Below are 24,513 nucleotides of genomic sequence, written 5' to 3' on the forward strand. Positions count from 1 at the left end.
GTAAATATCCGTAAAGCAGGTCAAACCTGTGATGTAGGTGTGAAGTGAGAATGTACGGTGAGCAATGCATTGAGCTGGGATTCCTGTTGCCGTTAATTTAAACTCAAATATGCACCAATCTGTACTTTAGTAGATCGCATGTTTGACTTACGTTGTGTGTGACACAATTCAGGCAGGCTGGTCGATCTCCCGGATGCTTGGCCGGTCAGGTCCAGGAACAGGTGGATTTGATGGAAAAAAGAGGAATAAAAAATAGAAACAGCAAAAGAAGAGCTTCAAGTGCAGGGCGGTCGAACCCCTTGGGTGGCGCTGGTTGCCAGGTGCGCGGAGCAGACGGTCAGGTGTGTCCTCGCCACCTCGCGATGAGAGCTAGGGCTTCCGGGCTGTGCCAGGTTCTTTGGCAAGGTGAACGAGCGAATGAGAGTCTCACAATAGGGGGGGGCCTCCGGCCTTTTTTTGCCCAGAAGAGAAGGGGAGTGCCCCCCGCTCCACCCCCCGTGGACCAAAAGGGAGGTAGACAGCGCCTCTTAGTACTAATTTTTCATCCTTGGATTATTTGTGGTTTTAAAGCAGTGGGAATAAAATATTAATTATTGGATCTAAAATAAGGAAACCAGTTACCAGCTCCGTGACGTCATGCACATCCTGGTTAATCTATGCGATGGTGGTTCACCCTTATTTGATGGCTAATAACACTTACTGTTCATTTGTGTAACATTTCTGGGTTTGTTTCGAGATAAACACAAGCATATTCGGTTGACAAACAGATTTAACTACTAGGCCTTTAAATTTGGTGAAAACAATTACTATTGACATTGGTGTGCTGATATACAATGGCAGCATTCATGCAAAGTTCTGAAAAAGTCACACAACATTCAAATTTGTCCCTAGTGCTTCTGCCGATGATAGTAACCCTCCACCGCCGGTGGCTGTCGCTGGTGTTACATTCATTGTCCCAGAGGGTCAATGAGAATCCAGGTTTCCTGTGCTCTGCTTTGATAAGTGGATCAGGCCTCCCTCAGATGTCTTGTGTACACAGACTGGCTCAGCAGGGCGGCAGAAACAGGTATCCAGAACAGGCAGAGATTCCTGGGTGGCATTTGTTCCATCAGGGCATACTCGCTACAACTGCATGCCATCATAAAGTGGAATGCGGGTAGAGATAGAAGATAAAAACAAAACAGCATAGACCAACTTGTAAAAGAATCAACCGGATTAAGTAACAGATAGACTGTTACTCATTAAAGCTGAAGTAATTCACATTCCGTCACTTCTCAGCTTTTGAGCTAAGATCAAGTGTAGTGTCTGTTCTTATAGTACATATCAAATCCATTTTGTCTGTCAGTCTGTCGTTCCATCCCTCCGTACGTCTGTCCGTCTGTCCATCCTTTATTATTATTACATTTGTTCCTTCAGTTGTATCAAGTTTACAGTTTTCTTAATTAATGTCTCTAAATTCCCAGGGTTGTGTTCAAAGATCTAATTGAAATATATTTGTGGACCTGCTAAATAGAGAGACAAATTATCAATTAATGTAGGTATTCCCACTTAGCAGGGTGTGCTGACACTCTGACACTAATAATATAAGTACAATATTGGATCCTCGGCTCGAATTATTTGCTAAGCAGAGCTGGTTATGCGTGTCTGTGTCTGTGTGTGTAAGTTTTGCGGCAGAAGGATTGAAGTTGGTCTGTGGGTGTTGATTTTAAAGTCAGAACACGTACTTGAGTACCTTATGCAATTTAGGCAGTGACTAATTACAACCACAAATTCACACACTCTCTCTCTCTTTTTCACTATCTCTGTCTCTTTCTCTCTCTCTCTCTCATTCATGCATGCACACACACACACACACACACACACACACACACACAGTGACTTGTGGTCAGGGTAGGCAAGTGAGGCAGAGCCTCACTGCCCCCTGGTGGTCTTTCCTTTCCACTGCATGTGAATAGTAAAAAAAAAACCCTCATGATTACATTAAATTGTTCCATTTTAGTTCTATGGTCCGTGCTTTACATTGATTTTCTTTTTCAATCCAATAATTTCAATGATTTAATCATTAAAATTTCCTGTTCAAATGCAGAGGAAGCACAGTTATGAGTCACGTTGAGTCATCGCTCCCATGAGGCGTCAAGAAACCACGCACACATCCATTCAGGCAGGCTTGGATTGGTCCGTGGCTTCACACAAGAGACATTGGTGTTTCCTCATTACATCGCCAATAATATACATTTTAGCACACATGTACTGCACTTACTGACGTTTAACAGACTGTCTAATATATTTCATGAAAACGTGTGACATTTACTCTTTCTTATCGACCAGAAAAGCCACTAAAAGTGCACAGTGGAGTCTAGTATGTACGGTGCCACAACCAGCATGTGGCAATGTTGAGTTGAGCTTCATAGAGTTCCAAACGTCACGTGACTGTCAGTCACATGACATAGTGCCTCACCAATCATAAACCTCACCGCATGTCACTGACACACACACACACACACACACACACGCACACACACACACACATTGCTTATGCCACACCTCAGCTCCGTTAAAAGATCTTTTCATTGTCCAGCCGTTTCCAAGGTGGAAAAAAATCACATGGTTATCAAGGCCACCGAACATGTGATACAGACTGTCATCGGTCAGTGGTGACACATAGCATTATACTGATAAAATAATAGTAGCTGCAGCCAGAGCGATAACGATGTGTGACTTCCTTTCCATGACCATGTACCTGCCACACCTCCATTCTGTAGCAGGAAAACAACACTAAAAAATAAACATTAAAATTACAGTATAATGTACACTACTCAGCTGGCCTTTAAAGTATACCATTGTTGATAACAGTACTCAAGCACCATAATTCCATTTACATATAAAACATTTCTATGCCATAAATAGAGCTTCTTTAAGCCTTTATTCACAAGAGGGTCTTAACACAAATGTTAAGTGGCTGCCTATTTTTTGTTTTTTTTTGCTTACATGAACATATCCTACTTTACTGGTCCCAAATGAGACCAACTGATGATACTCTGAAACCTGATGTTGTATTATTTTGGTCTCAGACAATGACAATGACTGTGAGTCATGATGATGGTATGGTGAATCCCTTGTGGCTAGGGATTCCATTTGTGGGTGGGTGCTGGAGACCCCCACAGGATTCGAGGGGCCCAGAGAAAGGCAAGATTCTAGAGATCTCCCCCAGTTCTCTCTAGTCTAATTGAATTTTTTTTTGCAGTTTTAGAGTGTGTGGACCCCCTAAAAGAGTTTCACATTTAGGATTCAACATAGATGGTTGATAAATTAAATTTTGATCTATAACAGGGAACAGACTGAAAAAGACTAGGCAAGACAAAAAAGATATCTATGTCAAACCCTAACAATGTGTGTTTGTCGTACTATGTTTTCAGTGCACAAGTTTGCAGACGTGTTAACAATACCTAACACCAACACACACGTTTGAGATGGATCATCAATATATAGACCAAGGCACTATTACAAGCCACAATATCATACATTAAACTAGTTTAGGTATTTTAAGGTAACGGTACAATTTCATTATGTTACTAAAGGTCAGCTGTGTTAACTGTATACAAAAGTCAATGGTACAAAATTAAGTACAACTGTATGCGTAAGCATGGATGTGATTTTCTTTTGTGTTTTTTTTTAAATTATAATTTTGTTTTAACCCTTTTAAGCATCTCAGAGAAGCCCCCATAGCAGGTTTATATTTGGGTAGACAAAGATGAATTCTGTTTGAAATTCTTCATTCCCATTCAAAATGGTAAATAATAATGATATCAATGAAAGCATAAATTGAAACAGTTGACACTAAATCACTTAATGTTGCTTAATGATTTCATGTTTCATTTCGACAGATGGTCTAATAAATTTGTTAAGCGTGTCATACAGTAGAGAATGTCCTTTTTCTGCATCTGAGCAAACAAGCATGTTAAGTATTTCTGCAGGATGTGGCCCCTTTGTGTCTGCACATGCAGTGTCCTCTACAGTTGTCATCCCGGATAGTAAGATGGTATCCGCGACATGAGTGTTAAACCTGACAGCTGACGACTTGTCTGTACGAGGAACAGGGTAAGGAAAAGACTATCGGTCATTTTCTTCCGGTGCAGGCAGATGGTTGCCAGTTTAGGCACCAACACTTTGTCACCTTTCCAATGCTCGTGTGAGATTGAGTGTACTGAGGCATGGAAACGTTGAGGTCAGTGTGTCTTAGCAAGAGATGTATGAACTTGTGGGTATATCTGTGTAAGTTCATTCTTTGTATCCTGTCACAACAAGTGGGGTGTAAGTTCCTTCCCCTCTCGATGTGAAGGGGGAAGGGAACAGGTTTCTATCTATCCATCTATCTATCTATCTATCAATCTATCTATCTATCTATCTATCTATCTATCTATCTATCTATCTATCTATCTATCTATCTATCTGTCTGTCTGTCTGTCTGTCTATCAATCTGACTGTCTGTCTGTCTACTATAGTTTTTTATCCAAGCATAGTATTACAAGTTTTTGTATCAACATTCTCTATAAAATGTAAAAAGAAAATAGTGATTCAAAAAGCTTGTCATCACAAAATTTGTGGCAATAATCCTTGCTGATAATTTCCATTTTGGAAAGCAGGAAGCATTTGGCTCAAAGGTCTGAGTGGTTAATAATTTTTTTATTATCTGATACTCACTTAAGGCGGCACAGTTAGCACATCTGCCTCACAGTCCTGAGGACCGGGGTTCAAATCCCAGCTCCGCCTGTGTGGAGTTTGCATGTTCTCCCCATGCCTGCGTGGGTTTTCTCCGGGCACTCCGGTTTCCTCCCACATCCCAAAAACATGCGTGGAAGGTTGATTGAAGACTCTAAATTGCCCATAGGTGTGAAGGTGTGTGAATGTGCCCTGCGATTGGCTGGCGACCAGTTCAGGGTGTATATCATCTGGCTCCTCTCGCCGGAAGATTGGTCAGATAGGCTCCAGCACGCTCGCGACCCTAGTGGGGATAAGCGGAACGGAAGATGAATGAATAAATGAATGATGCTCACTTACGTCATCTTTCTGTCACTCTGCTCATGAACTTTGAATGTAGACCATATTCAGAGTTCCATCTTTTAAATCTCACCGTGTTACTCACTCACAACTCACACTGAGTTGTTATTTTTGATTGGTAGTACCGGTAGTTTTATTTGTTTTATGTCGTACAGGGTCATGTGTCAGTCGTGGATTCCTAAGATTCTAACACCTAGCCAAAGGGCTTTGAGCCATCTCAAATGTCAGATAGCAACCTCTCCAGCAACTCCCCATAAGCCCCCATCAATCCCCGACTGCCCACTCAAACCCGCGGCTGTTATCACTGGCCACCCACTCCCTGACGTTCACAGGGGGCTGCACTTTAATTTGGAGGCGTGCCATTTGCTGTTCTTAAAACTCAACTCAGAAATGTTGTGTTGTGGAGCAGTTCATTCTTCATCCTCCTCTTCTTGCAAATATTTGTTCATTTACTGTTTGCCTGAATGACTGAGAGGACTTTATTAATGAGTGACTTTGTTTTCTTTCTGAGAAGAAGTAAAATACAAATCAGTCATGAGCTCCAGCTTGATCAACTCTTTAGCCAGAATGTATGATCCCAAGCCTCTTCATGGTCAGAAGTCTGGTGGAAGAAAGTCCTCCCTCAATGGATCAGACAAGTCCCAAGCTACTTCCTCTTCCTCTTCTCATGACGCTTCCCTACGCTGCATTGAGAGTCGCATGGACTCCTTGGCCTCTCAGATGGCATGTTTGCTCAACATGCAGCACATCGTCCTGACCCGACTCGACAGTTTGTCCCAGGATGTGAGAAGGATGGATCGAGGTCGGGCATTTATGAGCGAAGAGGGTCGTGGTGATGCAGATGCTGGAGGTAGTAATGGTTCAGAAGTTGCAGTAGCATGTGGGGAGTTGTGGGGGGTGGTGGAGAGGGTGTATGAGCGGATTGAAAGTCAGGGCCACAGGTTGGAAGCGGTGGTAAAACTGGTGGAGGGCATCCAGCAGGTGATCAGCTTCATTGGTGAAGTGGTGAAGAGCTCAAGGCTGATGAAGCTGGTCTTTAAAAAGCCTGGAAGCCAATACAAACGCAAGGTGAGCTTTAAAGTCTTTTTATCATAATATCTGACAGTGGTATGTTTGCAGTACTGCTAAATGGGTCATTCCAGAATTGAAGGACATTAGAGGAACACCCCCCCATAAAATTTCAAATAATCCATACACAAAATACAGCAACATGCACTTGTTTAAATTATAGGTTGTCCTAAAACATAATATAACTGTGGCTGTAGTAAAAGTTATTCCTTAGTATCTAAAATACCAAATAACTCTTACGCACCCCCTAAAATGTTTTTTTTTCTCTTGTCCCACCCTTTTGTCAACTTACATAATATGTAACATATAAAATACATTTTAAATCAATCTTTTTTGGTAGGATTTTGTTGATACGACTTCCTTGTAACTGTAAAAATTTTCGACTACAGTACATGCAAACCTTTTACTAAATAATTCTTAGCCATCCAGAGAAATATAAAAAAACATTTTGTGACATGACTCAGTAGAAATTACATCATCGAACTTATTGATCTGACCATTGGTAGACCTAAGTAGGTCCCTTCTATTTTTCATATTTTTTCTATGTGATTAGCTGTAATGTAGGTTAATGTGCATATCTGCCACTGAATGGCTCTCGGAAGTGGTCACTCAACGAGCCACACTCATCCATCCATTTTGTTCCGCTTATCCGAGATCGGATCGTGGGGGCAGTAGCTTTAGCAGGGAAGCCCAGACTTCCCTCTCCACAGCCACTTCCTCCAGCTCTTCCGAGGGGAGCCCGAGGCGTTCCCAGGTGAGCCGAGAGACGTAGTCTCTCCAGCGGATCCCGTATCCTCATCTGGCTCCTCTCAATGGGGAGGAGCAGCAGCTCGACTCTGAGCAACTCCCAGATGACCGAGCTTCTCACCCTATCTCTAAGGGAGAGCCCGGACACCCTGCGGCGGATATTCGGAGGTGCTGATTCTCATCTCAGCCAGTTCACACTCTGCTCCAAACCACTCCAGTGAGAGTTGGCGATCACGGCCTGATGAAGTCAACTGAACCACATCATCTGCAAAAAGCAAAGATGCAATACTGAGGCCACCAAACTGGACACCCTCTACGCCTCGGCTGGGCCAAGAAATTCTGTTGATAAAAGTTATGAACAGAATCAGTGACAAAGGGCAGCCTTGGCGGAGTCCAACCCTCACCGGAAAGTCCGACTTACTGGCGCCAATGCGGACCGACTTACTGGCGCCAATGCGGACCAAACTCTGACACCCGTCGTACAGAGACCGAACAGCCCGTACCAGGGGGTGCGGTAACCCATACTCCCCGAGGGACACTGGTCAAACGCCTTCTCCAAGTCCACAAAACACTTGTAGACTAGTTGGGCAAACTCCCATGCACCTTCGAGGACCCTGCCGAGGGTGAAGAGCTGGTCCACTGTTCCACGGCCAGGACGAAAACCACACTACTCCTCCTGAATCTGAGATCTGTCAACCAGGACAGCCCCACAACATCCAGAGCCTTGAGGAACTCCGGGCGAATCTCATCCATCCCCAGGGCCTTGCCACCAAGGAGCTTTTTAACCACCTCGGTGACCTCAACCCCAGCGATAGGAGAGCCCGCCTCAGAGACCCCAGACTTTTCTTCCTCATGGGAAGGCGTGTCGGTTGAATTGAAGAGGTCTTCGAAGTATTCTCCCCACCGACTCACAACGTCCCAAGTCGAGGTCAGCAGCGCCCCGTCCCCACTATACACAGTGTTGATGGTGCACTGCTTCCCTCTCCTGAGACGCCGCATTGGTGGACCAGAATTTCCTCAAAGTCGTTCTCCATGGCCTTACTGAACTCCTCCTACACCCGGGTTTTTGCCTCAGCGACCACCAAAGCTGCATTCCGCTTGGCCAACTGGTAACCATCAGTTGCCTCAGGAGTCTCACAGGCCAAAAAGGCCCGCGAGGACTCCTTCAGCTTGATGGCATCCCTCACTGCTGGTGTCCACCAACGGGTTCGCGGATTGCCGCCACGACAGGCAGCGACTTCCTTCTGTCCACAGCTCCAGTCGGCCACCTCGGCAATAGAGGCGCCGAACATTGTCCACCCAGACTCAATGTACCCCACATCCACTGAGACGTGGGTGAAGTTCTGCCAGAGGTGGGAGTTGAAACTCCTCCTGACAGGGGATTCTGCCAGACGTTCCCAGCAGACCATCACAATACGTTTGGGCCTCCCAGGTCGGACCGGCATCTTCCCCCACCATCGGAGGTGATCAGTTGAGAGCTCCGCCCCTCTCTTCACCTGAGTGTCCAAGACATGCGGCCGCAAGTCTGATGACACAAGCACAAAGTCGATCATCGAACGGTGTCCAAGGACACCCTTATGCTTGAATATGGTGTTCGTTATGGACAATCCGTGGTGGGCACAAAAGTTCAATAGCAGAGTTGCTCCCAATCACCCCCTTCCAGGTCTCACTGTCATTGCCCACATGAGCATTGAAGTCCCCCACCAGAACGATGGAGTCCCCAGCAGGAGCGCTCTCCAGCACCCCCTCCAAGGACCCCAAAAAGGGTGGGTACTCTGAACTGCTGTTTGGTGCATCGGCACAAACAACAGTCAGGACCCTGTCCCCCCACCTGAAGGTGGAGGGAGCTACCCTCTCGTCCACCGGGGTGAACCACAACATACAGGTGCCGAGCCGGGCGGCAATATAAGTATACCCACACCTGCTCGACGCCTCTCACCGTGGGCAACTCCAGAGTGGAAAAGAGTCTAATCCCTCTCAAGAGGACTGGTACCAGAGCCCAAGCTGTGCGTGGAGGCGGGTCCGACTATATCTAGTCGGAACCTCTCAACCTCACACACCAGCTCGTGTTCCTTCGCCGCCAGAAAGGTGACATTCCACGTCCCTAGAGCCCGTTTCTGTAGCCGGGGATCGGATCGCCAAGGTCCCCACCTTTGGCCACCGTCCATCTCACACTGCACCTGACCATATACACACAGACACACACACACTTGTCAACTGGTATCAAATGGTATCAACTTTCCATTGATACCATCCATCCATCCTTTTTTTGGACTGCTTATCCTCACGAGGGTCGCGGGTGTGCTGGAGTCTATCCCAGCTATCTTTGGACGAGAGGCGGGGTACACCCTGAACTGGTCGCCAGCCAATCACACATATAAACAAACAACCATTCACACTCACATTAACACCTATGGGCAATTTAGAGTCTTCAATTAACCTACCACGTTTTAAAGAGTCAAAACTTTTTTTTTATATTTGTCACAGGAAAATTATACTCATGTCACTGGAATCGTCTTTTATCATATAAATCAATAAAACTTAAAAAGTTTTAAAAAGCACATACCCTCGTAATGGAGTGTGTCACTCAAGCTATCACAACCCTGGTGTTACTCATACAATCAGGTAAACTTTTTTTTTATCATATAGCTAAGGTTCTTCTGAACCAGTTAGCATTGCAATTAAAACTTAGCATGAACTCGAGCAGAAACTTGGTTTGTAACCTTGTTTTTTTGTAACCCAATTACTGTAATCACATAAAAAATGTTTTGTTGATGGTTGAGCGGGAGAAATCTAATTATATGACTTTTATTTCCTGTTTTTCTTTAAAACAAAAAAAACCAAATAAATGATCAATTAAAAAAAAATGTTGGTACCTAAACTGTTCCTTGCTTCACTCTACAGACCTACATTTACATTTGTTTCGGGTGGCAGTACCTCAGTTGGTGTTCAGTGTTCAAATCCTGCTGTGGACCAAAATATGGCAATTGGGACTGTTTTTAGGAACAATGCTAATCCAGTTCCGTAGCACTGTTCAAGTGCTGCAGAGCCAGGAACTCCAACTGCTCAGAGGCCCCCCATGCCTGCATTTACTGTATGTGAATTGGTTCTTGTCGACACAATCGAATCCAGCATAAATATACAGCTTTATAAAGAAGACATTTACGATCAGAAATTAAATTACGGTCATATACACATTAAAAGGTTCCATTGACTTTTTATTTACATCCACTTGGCTTTTAAATCTGTTCAAATTTGTATGCTGCAACTGATTTTTAACACTGTGATTTTGAAGTAAAATGTGTGAGACTTTAAAGGTTAAAGTATTTTGAAATGTTTGGAATGTGTTCTGAGCAACTTAATCTGAGCAACTGAGTCTCCTAATACGTCTATATTTATGTATGTCTATATTTAGTTCTGTTGTTCCCTGACCTATCACTCTAGATAGATGGTAATGTTAAGTAGCTTCCCCACTTGTCCCGCAGGTGTAAATGATTCAAGTCAGACCGGTTATGTCATCGTAAATATGTCTTGATCAGCAGTGGCTTGGACTGACGCTACAGCCAGCTGTTGTTCTGAATAGCGTGGCATTGTTACAATAAATGCTTTAAAGGCCATAGCTGCACTATCCAACCTCTGTAAGTGATTGTAAAGGACAGGAGCATGAGGAAAATGTTTTCAATGCTATCCCTATATAATACCAGCATACCAGTGTCATAAAAAAAATGCACCCACCTATCTTTGGGTGAGAGGCGGGGTACACCCTAAACTGGTCGCCAGCCAATTGCCAGGCACCTAGAAACAAACAACCATTCTCACACACATTCACTCCTACGGGCAATTTAGAGTCTCCAACCAACCTACCACGCATGTTGTTGGGATGTGGGAGGAAACCGGAGTGCCCGGAGAAAACCCACTCAGGCACGGAGAGAGAGAGTGGAAATTCCAAACAGGCGGGACCGAGGTTTAAATCAGAACTGTGAGGCAGATGTGCTAACCAGTCTTCACCGTGTCGGCTCTTATTATACACGACCTTTTTAATCATATTTACTTCTTTCATCATGCATGCAAGCAGCTGCACCACTGACGGCAACAAACCCTGTTCATATTGCTCATGTTGACTTTTGTCAAATGATGCAATATATACTGCACAGTTAGGTCCAGAAGAATGTGGACAATGACAGATTGTTTCATGATTTTTCTCATGGATTTGAAATCAAATGATCAAGATATGATTTAAGTGTAAGTTTCATCTTAAATTTGCCATGATTCACAAAAAATATGCTCTTTACGATTCAAGAAACGCTGATATTTTATACAGAGTACATCCATCCAATGTTCTCCATCTTTCCCGTCATTTTTACATGTGGCTTGCCTTGGTTTGATCTGTCCAATGAATTGGAATCCAGAAGGGGATTCTGGCTGAATCTAATCTTGGTTCCCTAATTTATACTTGCATCTTGTTGTAAACTGTATTTACATTCATGAAGGTGTTTCTTGATTTTAGATTTGGTCAATGATACACTCCAACCTATTATTGACTTTTGTTGATGTTATGCAGTTTTTTCTTCACCAAAGAAAGGAATATGCAATTATTTGATTCAGTTTTCTTATGTGGTCTTTTAAGGGTTTTGAGGTTGTTAAACATGAGCTCATACTGTTTTTTTTTCTTTGACGAGGTTACTAAACCATACCTGATCTAAACTCTTTAGCTCAGACTTGCATCTGCTTCATTTGCTTTGAAGTAACCATGAAAATGACTGCATCCAGCCAATTAACCTACTGTGAGTTAATTCAAAAAATAAAAATAATAATAATAAATACAGTCAATACTGTGGAGGCCCTAGAAATGGGGGTTTTGTCCTTAAGTGTTCAGTGACATTTAAAAAATATATCTAAAAAGACTACTCTCGAAATATATTTTCATGTTGTTTACTATGTATAAAGACAAAATCATAAAAACATTCATTTGTCTGCATATTATCTGTATGTGGATTGAGGCAGAAATTTCTGGGAAAATAAGGAAGCTTTTCTATTGTTCAAATGACATTTTAACCTGTGGCTCTAGAAGATCATCACATTTTGTCAAAGTCACTCATGTTGAATTGCTGTTATTACTTTCCAAAAGGGAAAGGATGACAAGGATAAAGGCAAACTGAACCTGAAGAGCCTCAAACCTCAGAAGAAGAGGAGGTCTCTCGAAACTTCAGGTAGGCTTGATTCACTACCAGCATTTGTTGACTGTAACAATGCATTGTTTTTTAAGTGCTAAAGAAAATTATTATTATTATTATTATCATCCAATAGTTGTTAAATGAGAAAATTTCACACATTCCATTAAAAATATCATAACAAAGCTTCTAAAATAAAATAAAATAAAATAAAATAAACATCAAATTTTAATAAATGTCATTTCCCTTTATTCTCCCCTACTTAAGACTCACTGACTGGATTGGTGCTGCCAGAACAGGTAGAAAAACTCAACAAAAAGAATATTGATCATTCTCATGGAAACAACAAGGCAGAGGACAGGTCAAATGGAAGCCATCTTGAGTCATCCACACTGATTCTGAATGGATCAGCTAAGGAGAGCGAGGATGTCTTCGAAGACTCAGGTCCTGAGGAAGAGGTGGAATTAGCGATAAAGTCATCAGATTTAAATTCAGAGAAGACTGACGATGAAGAAGAGGAAGACAAGCAGAAGAATAAATCAGATGCAGAAATCTCATCCACAACCCTGAGTAACTTTGCAGACATTTCTTCTAAGACTGGCAAGACGTCTGTCATAAAACAAGAGAGGTACTTATAGATACTGTTTTTTCTATAATCATCACATCTTCCACAAATAATGAATATTAAATCATTTTGGCCTGTGTTTGTAGTTCTGATGAGGTTGGTGATGTGGCCGCCTGCAGCAAACGTCGTGTCACTGAAGAAGACGTGGTGAAGGACGATCTTAAAAAGAGTCGAGTGGAAGGCAATAATGATAAAAGGGCTGATGGAAATGTGTTGGAGACAGACACGCCAAAACATACCGACTCTGATGCAGTCAACACAGAGGGACGTGAGGGAAACAATGACCAGTCTGATGTGAAGGAATTCTTCATAGGTGAGGCTTGGCATATTTATCCTTCATAGATAACACTGACAACACCAAGATACTTTATTATATGAAAATAGGCTCATATCTGATGAGTAAATATCCTGTATATCAGTGGCAGTAGTTGTTATATATATCCGTCCATTTTCTGTACTGTTTATCCTCACTAGGGTCGCGGGCGTGCTGGAGCCTATCCCAGCTATCTTTGGTCGAGAGGCGGAGTACACCGCCTTTTTTGCCATTAATATTTGCTCGTAACATTTCACCACATCCGTGGAATGACCCATATGTATATGTTCATTGATCTGTCTGTTTTTGATCAAAGAGATTCCATCCATCCATCCATTTTCTGAGACGCTTCTCCTCACTAGGGTCGCGGGCGTGCTGGAGCCTATCCCAGCTTTCATCGGGCATCTATCATCTATGAAAGTTTAACTTTTTGAATACAATTATGGAAATAAATAAACCTTTCCATGATATTAAATTTTTTTGGAAAGGGTTATGTAATGCACAAGCAAATATCTGAAACTGAATTGTAGCTATGTGTAATGACAAACCCTATACACATCAATGGCAAAAGTGACGTCACATGTCCTAGCCAAAATTACATTCCAGATATCTGTAAATCAGTTTTGACTACGCAAAACTGAATTATAGGTATCTCTATCTGTCGTTCTGACAAGTAACAATTACTTTACAGATATATTGAATGACAATTCCAACTACTATTCTAACTGTCTTCTTCTTCTTCTTTTCCTTTCGGCTTGTCCCTTTCGGGGTCGCCACAGCGCGTCATCCTTTTCCATGTAAGCCTATCTTCTGCATTCTCCTCTCGAACACCAACTGCCCTCATGTCTTCCCTCACGACATCCATCAACCTTCTCTTTGGTCTTCCTCTAGCTCTCTTGCCTGGCAGCTCCATCCTCATCATCCTTCTACCAAGATACTCATTATCTCTCCTCTGGACGTGACCAAACCATCGAAGTCTGCTCTCTCTAACTTTTTCTCCAAAATATCGAACCTCGGCTGTCCCTCTGATGAGCTCATTTCTAATTTTATCCAACCTGGTCACTCCGAGAGTGAACCTCAACATCTTCATTTCCGCCACCATCCAGCTCTGCTACCTGTTGTCTCTTCAGTGCCACTGTCTCTAATCTGTACATCATGGCTGGCCTCACCACTGTTTTATAAACTTTGCCCTTCATCCCTAGCAGAGACTCTTCTGTCACATAACACACCTGACACCTTCCTCCACCCGTTCCAACCTGCTTGGACTTGCTTCTTCACTTCCTGACCACACTCACCATTTCTCTGGATGGTTGACCCCAAGTATTTAAAGTCCTCCACCCTTGCTATCTCTTCTCCCTGTAGCCTCACTCTTCCCCCACCACCCCTCTCATTCATGCAGATATATTCTGTTTTACTTCGGCTAATCTTCATTCCTCTGCTTTCCAGTGCATGCCTCCATCTTTCTAACTGTTCCTCCACCTGCTCCCTGCTTTCACTGCAGATCACAATGTCATCTGCAAACATCATGGTCCACGGGGATTCCAGTCTAACCTCATCTGTCAGCCTATCCATCACCACTGCAAACAGGAAGGGGCTCAAGGCTGATCGCTGATGCAGTCCCACCTCCACCTTAAATTCGTCTGTCACACCTACAGCACATCTCACCGCTGTTCTTCTGCCCTCGTACATGTCCTGTATTATTCTAACATACTTCTCTGCCACTCCAGACTTCCGCATGCAGTACCACAGTTCCTCTCTGGGTACTCTGTCATAGGCTTTCTCTAGATCTACAAAGACAAAATGTAGCTCCTTCTGACCTTCTCTGTACTTTTCCATCAACATCCTCAAGGCAAATAATGCATCTGTGGTACACTTTCTAGCCATGAAACCATACTGTTGCTCACAAATACTAACTTCTGTCCTGAGTCTGGCCTCCACTACTCTTTCCCACAACTTCATTGTGTGGCTCATCAACTTTATTCCTCTATAGTTCCCACAGGTCTGCACATCACCCTGGTGCTGGTGGCGGACGTTGTTAACCCGGGCCACAACCGATCCGGTTTGGAATTCTTTGGATGAACGCTCATATTTGTTTGGCAAAGTTTTAAGATGGATGCCCTTCGTTACGCAACCCTCTGCATTTATCCGGGCTTGGGAGTGGCCTACAGTTTACCCCGCCTCCTGCCCGATGATAGCTGGGATGGGCTCCAGCACGCCCGCGACCCTAGTGAGGAGAAGCGGCTCAGAAAATGGATGGATGGATGCCGTAATTCCAGTTACACATATCTATGTTTTGATTTTGCCTAGTCAGAACTTGATTTAGGATATCCAAAAAATGACATGTGGATATCTTGAATTGACCTGAATTAGAGATATCTTGAACTGGAATTATGACTCGTCAGCATAAATCAACATGCTTTTTTATCTTCCTAAGACTCCAGTCCTCCACCACCAGCACCCTTTGACCATCGCATAGTGACTCCCAAACCTCATCAAATAGCAGCCTACTACTCCATCAACAGAGATGAGGTCCTCGGAGGGTGAGCTATGCCGTACATCATACTGTAATAATAGCCTGAGTTTATTTTGATTTTGGATAAAACCAAAGACACTTCTATTTGTTTTAAATGGAATAAGAGATGGATCCCATGTTTTATGAGGTAGACCTTTTCATTGCCCTCTAAAGGACATGTTACTGTGTACATGGGGGCAGTTATAAAACAGGCTCATTGATATAAGACCAGTGCTAAAATTCTCCTGTTCAAACTGGAGATTAGTTTAGCACAAAGGCACATTTCTCACATTACTAAGAGAAATGACAATGAGTATACAGTATACTGTAGCCCTAATTAATTTATTTAAATGACGTGATTGTTTACAGCCCACAAGTAAGTGTTCATTTGTTTCAATAGTTCAGTACAGAAACATTTGATGGGTTAAATATTGTATAAAGTAAGGATTTGAAAACTGTCAGTGCAGAACTACTGAGGTTTTTTTTTCTTACTGTACATTTGCTTTTTAAATTACAGCTTCAAAATCTGCCTTGGAATATGGAGAAAAGTGTCTTGATCATTGTAGCGGTGACCAAAGACTTAGTGGTCTCTATATAAAATGGTATGCTCTCTTTCACCAGGGGACGTTTTGGTCAGGTCCACAAGTGCATTGAAAACTCATCTGGCCTAAGATTGGCTGCCAAGATCATCAAGGCCAAGAGTCAGAAGGAAAAGGTACAGTACACAGATTAAACATATTGGGGGATTAACCTTAAAGTAAATTAAAAATGATTTTGGTAAAAGAAAAAAAAGTGTAGCTTTGTCTTTTTTTCTTTGGGATGCCACCATAGAAGAGTGGCATATATCCATCCATCCATCCATCCATTTTCTTTACCGCTTCTCCTCACTAGGGTCGCGGGCTGCTGGAGCCTATCCCAGCTATCTCCGGGTGGGAGGCGGAGTACACCCTTAACCGGTCGCCAGCCAATTGCAGGGCACATAGAAACAAACAATCATTTCGCACTCATATTCACCCCTACGGGCAATTTAGAGTCTTCAATCAACCTACAACGCATGTTTTGGGGATGTGGGAGGAAACCGGAATGCCCGGAGAAAAATCACCCTGGCACGGGGAGAACATGCAAACTCCACATAGGCGGGGCCGGAATTTGAACCCCTGTCCCCAGAACTGTGATCCAGATCTGCGAACCAGTCGTCCACCGTGCCGGCGAGTGGCATATATACTGTAATAATAATATCTTAAATGTAAAACAAGCACAGGAAAGTGGTACACATCTCAGCCCTGTCTGATCAGTACAATGTTGCGAAAATAAAAGTAGAATTGTATAAACAGAACATGGGGAAGTGAGCTCTGTTGAATACAAGCGACCCTTTTGTTTTTGTCATGTCCTGACCTTCACTATTCTTGCATTTCTGCCCAGGATGTTTATTAGTACTTTGTGGCTAACTCAACAATAAGTTCAAAATAATAAAATGGAAAAAGAAGAATATAATAGAAAATAAAATGAATACTGCAGAGACCATTATGGATATACAGTACAAAGCAATCTGCATCCTCCCTCCTCTCATTAAATGGTTAGCGTACATTTCAATTTGTTTTTTCTTCCTGCCTGCACAGTTAATACAAGTTTTTATGATGGCGACAGTTTGCTTCTGGAACCGATTATTTCATTGTTATAATTGATTCCTTAATGTTTAGAAATTAGAGCTCACTGGAAGTCAACAAGTGTAACCAAAGAGATTGTCCAATTTTGCAGCTTCCACTATACAGCTACTATAATGCTGGGTTACTTGAAATTGAGGAGAGTTCAACAACAATTTAACTAATATATTTCAGACAGGGAACTTTCCACTCATAAGCAGGGCGAAAAGTGAAAATCCAAACAGAGCCAAGAAGATCCAAGAAATATTTGCCCAAATTTTCAATAGCGGTTACAAGTCATGTCAAGATTAGGATGAGTCGATGAAGTAATTAAAAATGACAGATATCCCAATTTTCTAGCATTTTTTTCTTTTATACTGTGTGTTAAACAACTCAAAACAATGTAAAGCATCCATCCATCCATCCATCCATCCATTCTCAAGTCTATTTTCATTGCTGGTTAATTCCTCTCTTTGCTCATGGCTTTGCGTTCATCGCTGGCGCGGCTGCTATTGTAGCTCATGCTAAAAACATCGGCCAAACTGGGCATATCGCCTTTTGACGTCACTTCCCAGCGACGCAAACAAAAAATGGCGACCGATGTTGACGTAACATTTCGTAAAAATATGTAAAGCTGGAAATGATTTGTCGTTAAGGTGGAGCTTATTGTTATGCTGCACCAAAAGAGGTCATATAAACAAAACATGTCATTACAATCAGAGATATTTTTAAATTGTTTGAAAATCATTATTCATTACAAATATATCTTTGTTTATCCATCTGTGACAGGTAGAACAATTGAATGCTCTCTCAATAGATGGCACAAGGTACAATTAACATGTATCCACCTGTTTCTATTCATCCATCCATTTTCTGTACCGCTTCTCGTCACTCGGGCCGCGGGCGTGCTGGAGCCTATCCCAGCTATCATCAGGCAGGAGGCGGGGTACACCCTGAACTGGTTGCCAGCCAATCGCAGGGCACATACAAACAAACAACCATTCGCACTCACATGCACACCTACGGGCAATTTAGAGTCTTCAATTAATGCATGTTTTTGGGATGTGGGAGGAAACCGGAGTGCCCAGAGAAAACCCACGCAGGCACGGGGAGAACATGCAAACTCCACACAGGCGGGGCCGGGGATTGAACCCGGGTCCTCAGAACTGTGAGGCTGACGCTCTAACCAGTTGGCCACCATGCCGCCTGTAAAGCATCCTTTGTTTAAAAAAATAATAATAAAAAAATTCTAATCAAAACTCGCAATCTTTGGAGCTTTTATACAGTATGTCCTTATTAAGCGAATATAAATACGATTGAGCTACCAACAATGCCTCATTAATGTCTCGGAATGCTCTCTTTCCCTTTCTCTATTGACTATCCATGTGTGTTTATTGAGATGTACTGGCTGTCATGCTATGTTTGGTCCCTCAGGATGTGGTGAGGAATGAAATCCAGGTAATGAACCAGCTCAACCACTGCAACCTCATCCAGCTGTATGCAGCCTTTGAGTCCCGTCATGACGTCATCCTTGTCATGGAGTAGTAAGTCTTAGGGCACTTCAATTCTGTGGAATATTAAACATGTGTTGTTCCATCCAAGTATGATGGGATTATTGTCAAAATGCTGTGTTCTTCTCTCTGTGCCTTAGTGTTGAGGGGGGTGAGCTGTTTGACCGCATCATTGACGAGAACTGCAACCTAACTGAGTTTGACACGGTGCTGTTTATACGCCAAATTCTGTGAGGGACTGCAGTATATGCACAGAATGTACATACTGCATCTTGACCTCAAGGTAACCATTTAAATTGTTCCTTTGTAGCTTCTCAATTGTAAAAATATTAATTTGCTGTGTTGGTTCATTTCACAGTAAACTCATCCTACCACGCCTTTATGGGCATGTCTTTATGTTCGTGTTTATTAACATTTCTTTTAACAATATAGTGACAATCCTAATAAAAGTGATATTTATATATTTTTGGAACTATAATCCATTCATCCATCCATTTTCTGAGCCGCTTATCCTCACAGGGGTCGTGGGAGTGCTGGAGCATGCAAACTCCACACAGGCAGTGCCGGGGATTGAACCCCAGTCCTCAGAACTGTGAGCCAGACGCTCTAACCAGTCAATCACCGTGCCGCCTAGGAACTATAATTTCAATTATAATAAGTTCTCATACCGTCTTGGAAAAGAAGGGTTCCCACAAAGCCGGACGCAAGGACTCCTCCAAACTAGCTTTGAAAGATGAGGAATTAGGATTCAGGACTCGGGGAGGCTGATCATTGCTCTCTATCCATTTTTTTCCCCAGGAATTTATTGTCTAAAATCATTGTGACAACACGTTTCATATTTCCTCTCCTTTTTATTCGTTTTCAGCCAGAGAACATTCTTTGTGTCAGCAGAGCAACAAACAAGATAAAAATTATTGATTTTGGTTTGGCCCGGAGGTAAACTCTTTTTAAAATGATCTGTCATCTTTTTTTATATATATTTTTTAAAATCAATGATATTACAATGAGTGTCTCAAACAGGTACAAACCTCGAGAGAAGCTGAAGGTCAACTTCGGAACGCCTGAATTTTTGGCCCCTGAAGTTATCAACTATGAGTTTGTTTCATTCCCTACAGACATGTGGAGTCTTGGGGTCATCACTTATATGCTGTGAGTTTTCACTGTCTAAAAAACTGTCTCTTCAAAACTCCTTGCCACCAGCCTACTTATTTGAGTATCGCTTTCTTTTCTCTCCTGCCTCTGTTCAGACTTAGTGGCTTGTCTCCTTTTCTTGGGGATGATGACAATGAAACTCTAAACAACATTCTGGCCTGTCAGTGGAACTTTGAGGAAGAGGAGTTTACAGATGTTTCTGAAGAGGCCAAAGACTTCATCACACGTTTGCTGGTAAAGAGCAAAAACTGGAGGATGAGTGCAACAGAGTCTCTCAGACACCCCTGGCTGTCAGAACAAAGTCTGCACTACAAGTTACATGTGAAGGTAAGAGTCAATTTGAACTATGAGTAAGTATACAAGATCATAGAAAGCCTAATGATGACCTGATGGACAGGCACAGTAGGTCCCGCAATGCTTACATGGCTAAAATTTAGGAAAATCTTATGGAGGGTGTTCGCTCGCTTTGTTTTGTGGGCTGCCAAATTCCCAAATGATGTACAAATATACTATAAAGTGATCACAATTCAACAAAATCTTGGCCCATTGACATTTGATTGGTAGCATTGTCACCGGCTGGCAGCTAATACTAGTCTCCTGGGAGCTAGTAACCAACACACTCATACTAAAGTATGTACATCAGTTCAATTGTATGTTCCAGTATTATAATGCATTGCATCCTCTCTTACTGCAGAAAAACAAGTCACGCTCCACACGACCAACCTCTCCAGAGTGCTAAACAGGTGAGATCATTTCGTGGTACCCAATCCACTGACTGAAAATCTCTTTAATTTTGTTTTTAAATGAACCTTCTCATTATCAACCTAGATGTCTGTTTCCTTTTCAGAAACATTGGAAGACCACCAGTATGCCTTTTGACAATGTTGGGCCCTCATGCCCAACACTGGACCAATGCTGCTGTACTTGTATGGCTACTGAATATCTACTCTCTACTTAGCATCACCACATTAGCTTGGAGCAGCTGCTCTTACAGTACCTCTCATCAGCAGTAGAGTGGGGTTTGGGTTAGGGTTAGAGTTAGAGTGAGGCCAGAATAAGAAGCAGGACAGTTTTATCATTGTAGTTGTAATACAAATTGTTGACTGTCCTGAAGAATATAATAGCTTAGACTTAATCTTTAACATCCCTGGTGTGTGGTGACATGCCTCTACAGATATTGCCATGTATAATTCATGATTTTAAAGATAAAGGGCGGTGATAAAATTGAAGAAGACATGATGATCGATTGAATGTTTTGGATATTCTCAAATTAGAGATACAGCATCCACCACGTTAAACGGAAAAATGTTTTACTGGTTTTTTGCATGCATGGCACTTTTTGGTCTATTTTTCCACTGTTCAGCAAACAATTTATTGAATGCTACTACTGTAATCAACCTCTATGTTTTGGAGACTACATGTTACTTTCTTTTTTATGTACAAGTCTTATGAAATTTTTTATTTTGTGAGAAACATGAAAAAACTGTTGGAATTTTGTATATTAGATTTGTAATGCACAAAAATCTAAATATGTCAATGATTGAAACCTGTCATACTCAGCACATGTTTATCGTACTTTCCTTGCTGTTAGCTTTCATGTCGATGGCTGCCTTTTGCTTTGGCAGCCTGGAGTAGGTAGCCCCCTCACCTTCCATGAAGGCATAACAAATATAATTTACACAATACTACCTATGAATGTTTCAGGTATATGACTGGTGTTGATTTGGATGTTCTTTTTTTTTTTTTTTTTTTTACTGGTTTAACAAGTGTACTTGAAGTGCAGGATTTCTGTCATTTCTGCACAGTTAGTCAGAATTCAGTAAAATGGTGAACCAAAAATAGAGCAGAGATTGTAGTCTGCATTAATTTGTGCAGTACTGTCACAGTCTTGTTAAGATAGCTATTGGTAGGAAGTCACTGAACGACCCACAATCTTATTATTAGAAATTTCAGCTCATACTAAGGATGTTTCTTATTGGGGTGTACATCCCAACTCCTTGGTCATATGCTGCCTGTTACTGTTTTGTGTTTTGGCTGGCTTGTTCAGATTCTTGACCATTGCATCTTTATGTGATGGAATGTTTGTCACAATTGTTTGCAGTTCCATTTTGGACTGAAAAGCTTTGTAATTTTGAATAATAGTTGGTTAATTCATGTTATAAAAAATGTTTTGTGTAATTATATTACTAAATGTAGAATATCTATATATAAATAAAGCACAAAATAAAGTACACTGAAGTGTAGTGTTGTTTATTGATACAAAAATATAGATACAAACAAAATCTGAGGAAATGATAGTAGTGTACACTGGCATTGCATTCTTGACGATGGATAAATTAGAACAATTAAACGTTTTTTATGCACCACCAAATCACAACAGAAGTGAAATGACAACAAGATTAAAATATAAAAAGGCAAAGTGTAAGAGAGGTGAAGAAGATGAAAGTAAAATGTACATTATTTAGTGACTCTGACCCAGTTGCCGAACCCCCCCACCAAACAACAACTTGATAAACTACATTCCTCCCTGCGGCCCTGCTGTGCGAGATGGCCACTAAAAGATGCCTGCTGGACCTTAACCTAATTAGCAGCTTCCCGTCAAATCTGGACTGCCATCTACAAAAGACTCATTTTCCTTTTTTGAAGGTAGCGACCAAAAGGTTGGGGGATCCTCTCTCCAAAAAGACCAAGCTGGGACAGATCAACAACTGCATGCAAATAAAGCAATGAACTGATTGCTTAATATTAAATCATGCGGCGGCACGGTGGGCGACTGGTTAGAGCGTCAGCCTCACAGTTCTGAGGACCGCGGTTCAATCCCAGCCCCGCCTGTGTGGAGTTTGCATGTTCTCCCCGTGCCTGCGTGGGTTTTCTCCGGGCACTCCGGTTTCCTCCCACATCCCAAAAACATGCATTAATTGGAGACTCTAAATTGCCCATAGGTGCGACTGTGAGTGCAAATGGTTCTTTGTTTGTATGTGCCCTGCGATTGGCTGGCAACCAGTCCAGGGTGTACCCTGCCTCCTGCCCGATGATAGCTGGGATAGGCTCCAGCATGCCCGCCACCCTAGTGAGGAGAAGCGGCTCAGAAAATGGATGGATGGATGGATGGATGGATTAAATCATACACGCAATGCGCTGCCGAACGCCCAATAGGAACAATTGCTGGGACACGGGCGCCACCCACTGGCGTTTGAGAGTTACTGCAAGGTGGACTGAATGGTTTTGTTTAACTGAATATAAAATGTCTGTTGTGATATTTCACAAACTCTGCAGAAATATTCTAAATGTATGCCTTGATGTTTGTGTCAAGGTGTCAATTTACAGGTCCAGCTGGAGATTTTGAGAACCGTTTGTCTCGATTTGAAGCCCAACAGCCTGAATGTTGCATTGAACCATAAGCAGTTGATTTCCCAAGACTAAAGTTTAAACAATCATTCTATATGATTGATCTATGAGTAAGAGTACAAAGTTGGGAGTAGGTTATATTAAGATATGATTTTTACACCATTCTTATGGCTAAATTGTAGACTGAAATTCAAGTCGATGGGCGTGGTCTGCTCTGGTTTCCTCTGTCCTCTTGGACACGCCTCCTGGGTATTTAACCTTTGGCTCCCACCTCTTCTATCTCTGTTTTTCCCCCTCTTGTGTCCTGCTTCTCTGCTGTCCTGGCTCGTTAATCTTGCCAGCCACGGTGTGGCCTCGGCCAACCCCTTTCCTTTTCCGTTGTCCTCCAGTGCTACCAGGCGGCACCAAATGAGCGAGCACCTGCCTCAACCCGATGGTGGCGTTTTCAATCGAAGAAGAAGATCATGCAGCTTCAATCGTTGTTTTTTCTAGTTGTGATCTGTTGGCGGAGCCTCACCGAGCAACTACCGGCATTCCGTACCGGTTACGCATGCAGTTGAGAGCAAGAACGGGCCCGCCACAAGTTCAATCGGCACTAAAGTTACGAGTGCACCCGACAGGACAACTTCTTTTTCTTCACCCACCTGTTTTTCTTCTTCAACCAAACATGCTTCGTTTTCCTCCTGAGATGCGCGGAGAAAAGACCACCCTCAAAGACCAAGGAACCTACGGTTGTGAGTACCACAACAAGCGTTGCTAGGATGTACACTATAAGTGCCTAAGAAGAATTTTGGGGAAATTACTAACTTCACACAAGCGCCAACCTTGTACCCGCTCAACCTATAAACGCTCACATTTTCAACTTTAGCCCCCCAAAAAGAAAGAAAATAGTTCAGCAACCAGAAACACAGTAACATCACATTATCCCCCAACGGACGCTAGCGACTTTAGCCAATTTCAAGGGATTGAGAGAGTGGAAGTCCCGGATGAGGGACAGATCTAGGATCCAGGTGTAGGGGGCCCAAGAATGCTCCTCAGGACCATAGCCCTCCTAGTGGACCAAGTACTAAATTCCCCTGCCCCTCCTTTTGAAGTCTAAAATAAACCTCACCGTGTAAACTGGCTGACCATCAAGCATACAAGGAGGAGGACAAAGAGCAGGAGCAGGAGGAGGATGCACTGACAGATGACACAGTGGTATGGTGATGACAAGTTTGAGCAGGGATACATGGAACACCGGGTGGATCTTGAGAGATGGTGATAAAATGAGTTTGACCACCACAGGATTAATGACAGACTCAATCTTGAAAGGCCTGATGAATTTAGGACCCATCTTCCTGGAAACCCCAGCCAGGCATATGTCCC

General features: G+C 42.6%; 1 protein-coding gene and 1 pseudogene across 1 annotated transcript; both read left to right on the forward strand.

Moving 5' to 3' along the window:
- The first annotated feature begins 1,266 nt into the window (after positions 1-1,266).
- LOC133406877 (U2 spliceosomal RNA) lies at positions 1,267-1,363 on the forward strand (annotated as a pseudogene).
- A 4,229-nt stretch (positions 1,364-5,592) lies between these two features.
- Positions 5,593-21,940, forward strand: mylk4b (myosin light chain kinase family, member 4b). The gene is given in 14 exon segments (XM_061683589.1): positions 5,593-6,126; positions 12,002-12,083; positions 12,312-12,672; positions 12,756-12,982; positions 15,417-15,522; positions 16,116-16,209; positions 18,572-18,681; positions 18,789-18,876; positions 18,878-18,931; positions 19,514-19,584; positions 19,669-19,797; positions 19,896-20,127; positions 20,495-20,543; positions 20,648-21,940. Coding segments are annotated over 13 exon segments (2,133 nt in total). The 3' UTR covers positions 20,540-20,543; positions 20,648-21,940.
- The last annotated feature ends 2,573 nt before the right edge of the window (positions 21,941-24,513 follow it).

The sequence above is a fragment of the Phycodurus eques genome, chromosome 8, assembly GCF_024500275.1.
Source record: "Phycodurus eques isolate BA_2022a chromosome 8, UOR_Pequ_1.1, whole genome shotgun sequence".
Classification (NCBI taxonomy): Eukaryota; Metazoa; Chordata; class Actinopteri; order Syngnathiformes; family Syngnathidae; genus Phycodurus; species Phycodurus eques.